Genomic DNA, 9,839 nt, shown 5'->3' with positions numbered 1-9,839 from the left:
ACTAGATTGCTTTTCTTGTGTTTGGGTGTGCGGTCTTTGGGGTGTACCAGCATCTGTCTTAGTGTGTTCTTGGGTTTAAAAAACACAGGGATGTTATGTTTGTTGAAAATCCTCCTGAGTTTCTCTGATACTCCAGACACGTATGGAATCACAATGTTGTTGCGTTTGACCTTCTTTTCCTCCTCCCCTGTAGTTTTGTTCTTCTTGGATCTTGTGGCTGTTTTCACAAAGGTCCATTTAGGGTATCCACAGGCTGTAAGTGCCCCCTTCAGGTGGTTCTGTTCCTTCTCTCTGGCTTGGGCGCTTGTTGGTATGTTTTTTTCGCTCTGTGGTGCAGTGTTCTCATGACCCCTAGCTTGTGCTCCAGTGGGTGGTGGGAATCGAAGAGTAGGTATTGGTCTGTGTGTGTGGGTTTTCTGTAAACACCAATCTGCAGGCTCCTGTCCTCTTCAATGTGTACAGCGCAGTCCAGGAAGGCCAAACTGTTCTTGTGAACATCTTCTCGTGTGAACTTGATGTTACTGTCCAAGTCCAGTTGCCCTTGATTTTTAACCTTCGTTGGATAACTATGACCTGGATGACTGAGAATTTTCATAGACATATTTTTCCCTTTATATAAATAAAGACATTTCTACCATCAATTGGTGCAGAAAATGTCTCCAGAATGCAGGAAATTAAGTATTTAATGCTTAAAATCTTCTGGGGGACAAACCCCCAGACCTCCCGTTTGTATATTTCAGCAATAAATATTTTTTCTAGATGGTATTAAAATATACTCTTGTCTTGTTCTCATGACCCCAATCTTGTGCAATGTCACGTCTCATGGACGAAGTGTTTCATCACACCCCTTATCTGAGCCCTTAAATATCCCCACCACCACACGATTTTGGTGGGCCGCCTGGTCCAAAAATGCCAGGGTCGATTTTTTTGTCCCAGTCCAGCCCTGCATATGGGGTTTGAGTCTATCCTGCCCTTCATGGCGTTGATACTTTTGGAGAACCAAGCCCTGGACTGCCACCAATCAAAAGAGCTAAGAACTCAAACTAGCGTGAAAGCAGCTGCACTGCAACACATTCTAATAGTTCAACAAGGTCAAACACATCTGTTAATATTAGTAGTGTGAGGTCATCTGAGCCACCTGCCAGGACACCAACAGCCTCTGAGAGCCAGCTGAAGTGAAATGTTTCATCCTCTGCCTACAGTCTCCACCATCCACTTTTACATCTAAATTGCATACATACTTGCATCTGATGCTCGACCGCTGCAAACACACACTCCACTAACAACTTCTGCAAGCAACCTGCAGCCGCCTCCACCTGGAGATTCTGACAGACAGCTGAAGCCTGAATCTCTGCCTACAGCATCTATGCGCATCCTCAGCTCCCTCCATCTGGAGTTTCTGTTAGACAGCTAAGAGCTGCACCTCCACCTAAACCCTGTCACACACATGCAGGTGGAAGAAGCTGCTATACTGGCAGACAGCAAAGGATCTTGACAAAAGAAGCAACGTATTTGTTTATATAATGATAAAAATCATGATTGCCTCCACTTCTACCTTTAACCAGTCAGTACTGTGTTTTAGTTTAATTTTGGTACCCGGCAGTGCGTGTGTAGGGCGCTCTACAGGTTTTTCTTGAATAAAAGGTAAAGTCAAGTTTTTCCACTGTGCTGCTGTAACGCTGCTCTAGCTACAAGTGCAGCCAGTTGCTGCATGAGATTTAAATATATTTTGTTTCGCTGTCTTCATCTTTAAACAGTAGCAGTGCATCCTTGTCTGCGTCTTCTTCACCTTCTCATCCTCCACTTTAACCATCAATACCTACTCCTCTCCACAACTGAGAATGCTCCCTCACGTGGGCCCTTTCAGCCCAAACCCAAGTTTAACCACCAACAAGTCCCTGGCCTTTGGACTCTATTGCAAGGACAACAAAGAAAAAACTATGGGGATCAAAAAAAAGTACATTATTGTGTTTTCAACCTATTAAAAAACATTGTCAAGCTGATGACACTTAGGCCTAGATGTTTCAGCAGAACAAAGATACTCTGTGAAGAACTTCTTAAATTTATTTTACTTCTCTTTTATGAAAAGCAAGACTGTCATTGTAAAGTGTTGTCAGCAAGTGGGTGGATTGTATTAGTGAAATAAAAGCGCAGGAGACTGTACAAGGTACATTTTTAAATTATTATAAACATATAATGTTTAATTAAATGAAACTGACTTGAAACTATAAGCAACATATTTGTTTATATAATGGTAAAAATTATGAAAACCAAAAATATTCACAATTCTTACACTGGTCTTGTAAACATACTGTGTCAAATGTTTTATTACAAAAGAGAAGTCATAGCAAGAGTCAGTGGTCACAAGGATGTCACAATACAAAGACCTTCTGACAGGTCTTAATGTGATCACAGCGCAAGCAGTCAGTACTGTTAGCTGCCATATCAGCACAACATTATGACTAATAACCATAATAATAATAAAAATAATGTTTCCCCTTTACTTTCTAATTGCATTGCTACACAGTAAACATTATATATATATATAAGCAATACACATAAAATGTAAAACACAGATAATGGGATAATATTGCGTCCAGCCTGCCACTAGCCGTTTGGATGACGTCACAGTAGCCTCTTCCGCTCCTGCTCGCGGCAGTAAACATGGCGAATGGCTAACGAAGCCTTAGCGTTCATTCAGTCCTGAAGGCTTTGGATTTGTCTTTCAGAGTTTAAACAATACGTTTTAGTTTAATTTTGGTACTCGGTCGTGCGTGTGTAGGGCGTTTCGCTCTACAGGTTTTTTTTGAGTAAAAGGTAAAGTCAAGTTTTGTCCCTGTGCTGCTGTAACGCGGCCCTAGCTACAAGTGCAAGCTAATGTTACCAGCTAACACACCAGCCAGTTGCTGCATGGCTGCGTGAGATTTAAATAGATTTTGTTTTCCTGGCTTTAAAATGTTTGCTAGCAACTTAAAACGACTGTAGTGCGTTTGATGCCACGGTATCTAACAGAGATGTTCTGACAAATGACTTAGCTTGTTCATTAGCGTTTACTGTCAACTTCATGTTCATTTGATAGCTAGCCGTGGCTAACTGCAGTAACGTAACGTTAACTCAACAAGGCATGCAGCGTTTATTTTTCATTTACAGGTTGTATTCCCAGATAGCTATAATGTTACTAATAACATGACAGCATGTCAATATGAATCAACAGTTTACGAGTAACATTATTGTTACCAGTAGGGTAAAATAATTGGAGCATACCATCCTCTCAAAGAAGCCCTAACTACCATTGATATCCTTGGATTGATTGTAAAAAATGCAAATATAAAGAGGAGCTGTGCACAGCCTCTCAGTGGATACGCAAGCATTAATTTCACCTGTCATCATTGCTGGGATGTTAATGCTTTGCAGGGTGAAGGAGACGCACCGACACGATGGGGCGACGTTCAACCTCCTCCACCAAGAGTGGGAAGTTTATGAACCCCACCGACCAGGCCAGTAAGTACCGACCCTTAACCAAGAGCTGGTTCCTCTGGCACCCACATGCTGAATAACACCTGCAGTCTAATGTTGTCAGATGTCGAAATGACAAGTCTTCTTTACCTTCCCCACAGGAAAGGAGGCCAGGAAAAGGGAGCTAAAAAAGGTACTCATGGTCTTCTTGAAATATAAGCCTAACTTTTGATGTACTCTTTCATCTTAAATACAACAGTAATGTCGCTGTGTGTATAACATGTTGCTTCGTTTGTAAATACTCTCTCTAGAACAAGAAGCAGAGGATGATGGTGAGAGCGGCGGTGCTGAAGATGAAGGACCCCAGACAGATCATCAGAGACATGGAGAAGCTGGATGAGATGGGTGAGGGCACTGAATGTTTTTGTTGCTGTTGAACTGGCTTTTGTCCAGTTTAAAATGGCTCTGTGGCTGTATACATGTGTTATTTCACTGTAATATTAGAAAGATAGTTTTATTAAAGTGAGATTCATATTTTTTCAGGATCTAAGGCTTTTGCACTATTTGGGGGGGGGGGGTCACAATTTTCTAAATTTCACAAATATTTTGCTGCTTTTACTAAAGAAAATTAAGCATTTCTGTGAACACCTTCAACAGAGTTCAACCCAGTTCAGCAGCCCTTGCTGAATGAGAAAGTGTTGAGGGACAAGAGGAAGAAGCTACGTGAGACATTTGAGCGCATTGTCCGTCTGTACGAGAGAGAGAATCCTGACACCTACAAGGAGCTACGTAAACTGGAATTGGACTATGAGACCAAAAGAGGACAGCTGGCTCTCTATTTTGACTCAGTCAAGGTGTGTTTGTGTGTGTTTCTTTGGGGTTTTTTTATTCACTCGAATGAGAGGATGCAGCAATGTGAACATGATTTTGGTTGCAGGCATACAGCTTCAAGTGAATTTGAACACAAAGAATTTGACCGATCTTTGACCAAGTTGGTTTGAAATGTTGGCATACAATTCAGGAAATTATTTTTTTTAGAAGCACCGACATGTTTGTCTTTTGTTTAATTTGCTGAATCCTGTACATTTTATGTTGAACTTTAACACTTCTAGTTCCTTTACATTGCATAGCCTTTGTGTTGACTCAATTTAGTATTGTGTGTTTTATGTTCTTTTTTTCAGAATGCAGAGTCAGTGGAAGTTGACAGCATCCCTTTGCCAGATATGCCTCACGCCCCCTCCAATATCCACATCCAGGACATCCCGCTACCAGGAGCTCAGCCTCCCTCCATTCTGAAGAAGAACTCCTCTTTTGGGTAGGCATTCACCTGTGTATGTAAAAGGGTTCTGCAGGTAAACTCTGTAAATGATGCTTCTGAGAATTGCTGTGCCAGGTAGTTCTCTTTTGAGGATATTCTATTTTATGGATCTCTCAGTAAAGGACCTCTGTCGTCATCGTCTGGACCGGTTTTGGCAACAGTGCCAGGTGTGCCACGTTTACCTCCAGGGAAGAAGCCCCCAGGGCCCCCACCTGGACCCCCGCCTCCACAGGTCCTGGCGCTGTACGGCATTCCTGTTCGACGAGGTTATGGCTCAGACATGGGTAATGCACAAACTGCTCCCCTAATGACTGCATTTCTGAATGCTCATATTCCTTTTAATAATAAAATGACTTCATAACTGTGTTGCTGCCCTTTTTTTTTCCTGAACAGAGCCTACCATTCCTGGTTTCGAAAAGGACTCTGCCATGGAGTTGGGAAGAGATCGGGACAGTGGCAGTGAGAGCGACAGAGATCGAGATGATGTGGACGATGACGAGAGCGACTCTGAGGAGGACAGTGAAGACGAGAGAGACGAAGTGGGAGACGGTGACCAGAGAATCAGTGTGGACAGGCAGGATGATGAGAGGGAAAGAGAGGAGGATAGAGACAGAAATGAAAGACATGCTGGTGAGTGGTTCAAAGGGGCTTCAGCATATTTATTTGCATCACCTCAACTTAAAACTGTTTACCAATTGTGTTGATTTACTAGTGTTTGCAAGGTATTTTATGTTGCATAAATGTTATGGGTTTGATATTAATATCAAACTTACAGTTTACTATTAAGTTAACAATGTACTTTTAACTTAATGTTATATTATACTAATACAGTCATTTAGAATAGTTCCTCCTCCTCCAGGTTGTGCCTGTGCTACACCGCCTACACTACTTACATTATTCATCACTCAGTTTATTCTCTTCATCTTTGTTCCTTCCTGCCCTATTTGAATTTTGTTGTATTGATCAAGTGGTCGATGAAAGTTATCACACATATCATTGCAGGCAAGCTTACATTATCTAGTTTAAACCAACTAAAACACAAAATTACACTGTCACATGATTTGCTGTAATAGCCTATGTGAGACAGTTGCTTTTCGCAGGAAATCTGACCAGTCCTTCACATAGAAAACCTTTGGCCTATACAGGCTGTTATAGGCAACTGAGAAAGTTGGTGAATGCCTCAGTTTTTAGGTGGCGTTACAACCTGATGACATATAGGCAATAAATGTTATAAAAATATTTAAATTCCTTTTAAAAACTCAAAAATATCCCTTTTAAAGGTGTGTGGCTGATTTAATCGGTTACAGCTCAAAGTGGCGCGGCAGTCTTGAAATATGTTGAAAAGGTCTTGAAAAGGTATTCTGATTTTTACTTCAGGATTCCTGTATATACCCTGAATAAAGAAAAATGGCACTATTATCAAAGTTTTAACAATCATATTTTTTACAGAGAATTGTGTTGTTACTTCGACATGCTTTCTGCGATGTGGTGGCACTCTGCAATGAAAAACTATACAGATTAGAATTTGTGTTCTAAAACAAACGTATATATTGTTATAATGAATGCGTCAATGTCTAACTACCTTAGGTCGCATTGTACGTTTTGCGGACGTGCCTGCAGAGGCACCCCGTGAAGGAAAGAGGAAGAAAAAGAGGATTGTGAAGAGGACCAAGGCCATTACCCCTCTGCAGGCCATGATGTTGAGGATGGCAGGTACTTGTAGTGTCTTTGCTGCATACTTACTAAGCTATTACTATGCTAGACCTTAGTTTCTATTTCTGATCACATGGGGGTTTTTTTGTCTTCAGGTCAGTCAGTTCCTGAAGAGGAGGAAGAAGAAGAGGTAGAGGAGGAATACACAGACGAATCAGATGGCTCAGACATCGAGGACAGAGGGCCACCAGGGGACAACCAGCCCCACCTTATGGCCAATCAGCGTCTACCCCCTCCTGCTGGGCCAGTGGGACAGCAAGGGCCTCCACACTTGCAAGGTCCACCAATGGCTGGGCCTCCGCCACTGGGTCCACCCCCAGCTCCTCCAATGAGGCCTCCTGGTCCACCCTCTGGCCCGCCTCCTGGCCCACCACCAGGTTGGTGCTATACTCCAGCTGAACTAGTTACTAGAATAAATTCCAGAACCTGTTAAGGATGTGCTGGCTGTGCTCATGTATTCTACATCACTTAGATGATACCTTCTGTTCTTTAGGTGCTCCTCCATTCTTGAGGCCTCCTGGTATCCCTGGAGGCATGAGGGGTCCAATGCCTCGTCTTCTGCCTCCTGGACCTCCACCAGGTCGGCCCCCTGGCCCTCCACCAGGCCCCCCTCCTGGCCTCCCACCAGGCCCCCCACCACGAGGACCCCCTCCCAGACTACCACCCCCTGCACCACCAGGTAGGCTTATGTGAACATACTGTCTATGAAGGAACACATCTGTGTGTGTGCATGCACATATATGTGTACTACTTCCAATCAAAAGGTAAACCGAGTGTGTAAACTGTATATATTCATGTGTGTGCATGAACACAAACAGAGTGAACATGATTAATTATAATAATTCTTTGTCAGGGCTTTGACAGCTTTGTTATTGTAAGAAGTATATTCTTTTTAAGGCCATTGCTGCAAACTAAGCTATTAAAATAGACTTCTATACACCATTTAATATATGTAAGCATACGTTATGTTGATGGTGTAGTGGCAAAGAGGAATGTCTCATACCTTTCTCATCAAAATACATCTGTCTTTTTGTATTTACAGGTATGCCACCTCCTCCCCCAAGAGCCGGAGGGCCCCCGCGTCCACTTGCCCCACCACTCTCCCTCTTTCCTCCACCTCTCAACTCCAACGTGCTCAGTGCTCCTCCCAACATTGTACAGCGACAAAAAGGTTCAGGATCCAACCAGGATGGTTCACAGAGCAACATGCCTCCGCCTGCCATGCCCATGCGGCCGGGTGTCATGCAGATGCCTCCTCCCCCGGGGACAGCTGCCGCCACGGGTGCAAATCCTGGCAGCAACCCCCAGAGCCACCACCACGCAGCCACCATCGAAAAGCGACCCAACATCACCTCTGTCGCAGCAGCTGGAGGCAACCTGGCAGCGGGTGCCGGCTCTGGTGGGGCCACCATCTCTGCCAAACCTCAAATTATCAATCCGAAGACGGAGGTCACCCGCTTTGTGCCCACAGCACTGAGGGTGCGCAGGGACAAGAGCGGAACAATGCCCGGGGCAGCACCTGGGCCTCTGGAGAAAGCAGGGGGTGGTGTTGGAGGAAGGAGGGGAGATGAAGTCATGGGACAGGGGCAGAAACAGCAGACAACTGCGGCTCAGATGGGCTTGTCCAACCCAGCCCATATGGGTGCATTGTCTCAGACCAATGTGAAGACTAAGGACCAGGTGTATGAAGCCTTTATGAGGGAGATGGAGGGACTCCTCTGAGACTCATGAAGGCATTGGGGCAGATGTTCAGTGGAGGAGTGTATTTGTTTTCTGTGCAGAGTTATAGAGGTAGTTGTCTTTAAGGCGATCAACTAGATCAGTTTCTCATTAGTAAACCAAGGAAAAGCTGCTACACTCAGCACAGCATCTGGATTATTTGTTGTCGAAGAGAATTTGATGTATGGAAGAAATCTGATTCTAAATGCCATTGGAAATATTTCGATTGGTTGGTATTCTACTAAGCAACTCAAAAAAGAACACTATTCTCTGCACTGAAATGTGTGTTTGCCAGAGACTACCAAGTGTTTTTAGTCCTCCAGTATGTTTTCTTCCTACATTCATGTTTTTCCTCCGGCCAGCTACTTGTGATTTGCCATGACCAGAAAAGTCATTTTTGTATGATTTTATGACTGTTTATTTTATTGGTGGTCTCCTAAACCTGTTGGACATCAAAATAAAGGTGTGGAATGTTTGAGACAGAAACTGTTTGATCTGCAGCTAAATAAATACGTCGAAAACAGTTCAAACCTCATGTTTCAGTGTGATGTAATAAAGGAGACAATATCAGCAGTACACATAAATACACTGCTCAAAAAAAAATAAAGGGAACACTAAAATAACATCCTAGATCTGAATGAATGAAATAATCTCATTAAATACTCCTTTCTTTGCATAGTTGAATGTGCTGACAGCAAAATCACACAAAAATTATCAATGGAAATCAAACTTATCAACCTATGGAGGTCTGGATTTAGAGTCACACTCAAAATCAAAGTGGAAAACCACACTACAGGCCGATCCAACTTTGATGTAATGTCCTTAAAACAAGTCAAAATGAGGCTCAGTAGTGTGTGTGTGGCCTCCACGTGCCTGTTTGACCTCCCTACAACGCCTGGGCATGTTCCTGATGAGGTGGCGGATGGTCTCCTGAGGGATCTCCTCCCAGACCTGGACTAAAGCATCCGCCAACTCCTGGACAGTCTGTGGTGCAACGTGGCGTTGGTGGATGGAGCGAGACATGATGTCCCAGATGTGCAGATTGGATTCAGGTCTGGGGAACGGGCGGGCCAGTCCATAGCATCAATGCCTTCCTCTTGCAGGAACTGCTGACACACTCCAGCCACATGAGGTCTAGCATTGTGTTGCATTAGGAGGAACCCAGGGCCAACCGCACCAGCATATGGTCTCACAAGGGGTCTGAGGATCTCATCTCGGTACCTAATGGCAGTCAGGCTACCTCTGGCGAGCACATGGAGGGCTGTGCGGACCCCCAAAGAAATGCCACCCTACACCATTACTGACCCACCGCCAAACCGGTCATGCTGGAGGATGTTGCAGGCAGCAGAACGTTCTCCACGGCGTCTCCAGACTCTGTCACGTCTGTCACATGTGCTCAGTGTGAACCTGCTTTCATCTGTGAAGAGCACAGGGCGCCAGTGGCGAATTTGCCAATCTTGGTGTTCTCTGGCAAATGCCAAACGTCCAGCACGGTGTTGGGCTGTAAGCACAACCCCCACCTGTGGACGTCGGGCCCTCATACCACCCTCATGGAGTCGGTTTCTGACCGTTTGAGCAGACACATGCACATTTATAGCCTGCTGGAGGTCATTTTGCAGGGCTCTGGCAGTGC

The 9,839-nt window shown here is 44.2% G+C and overlaps 1 protein-coding gene across 2 annotated transcripts in view; it reads left to right on the top strand.

Moving 5' to 3' along the window:
• The window catches only part of LOC123957217 (WW domain-binding protein 11), a 15,819-nt gene extending 7,090 nt beyond the window's left edge, over positions 1-8,729 (top strand). The window contains exons 1-12 of one of the 2 annotated variants that reach the window (XM_046029863.1): positions 2,611-2,817; positions 3,415-3,501; positions 3,618-3,649; positions 3,768-3,861; positions 4,114-4,310; positions 4,638-4,771; positions 4,892-5,058; positions 5,168-5,404; positions 6,362-6,487; positions 6,583-6,864; positions 6,981-7,166; positions 7,530-8,729. In XM_046029863.1, the coding sequence (XP_045885819.1) occupies positions 3,438-3,501; positions 3,618-3,649; positions 3,768-3,861; positions 4,114-4,310; positions 4,638-4,771; positions 4,892-5,058; positions 5,168-5,404; positions 6,362-6,487; positions 6,583-6,864; positions 6,981-7,166; positions 7,530-8,209 (2,199 nt within the window). In that variant the 5' untranslated portion in view covers positions 2,611-2,817; positions 3,415-3,437 and the 3' untranslated portion in view covers positions 8,210-8,729. Of the gene's footprint in view, positions 1-2,610; positions 2,818-3,414; positions 3,502-3,617; positions 3,650-3,767; positions 3,862-4,113; positions 4,311-4,637; positions 4,772-4,891; positions 5,059-5,167; positions 5,405-6,361; positions 6,488-6,582; positions 6,865-6,980; positions 7,167-7,529 lie in introns of those variants that run through there. The other variant, XM_046029873.1, reaches the window with a different exon arrangement.
• The last annotated feature ends 1,110 nt before the right edge of the window (positions 8,730-9,839 follow it).

This window comes from Micropterus dolomieu, linkage group LG02 (assembly GCF_021292245.1).
Source record: "Micropterus dolomieu isolate WLL.071019.BEF.003 ecotype Adirondacks linkage group LG02, ASM2129224v1, whole genome shotgun sequence".
NCBI lineage: Eukaryota > Metazoa > Chordata > Actinopteri > Centrarchiformes > Centrarchidae > Micropterus > Micropterus dolomieu.
The sequence above is the reverse complement of the archived record's forward strand: the minus strand, read 5'-3'. Positions and strand labels throughout refer to the sequence as shown.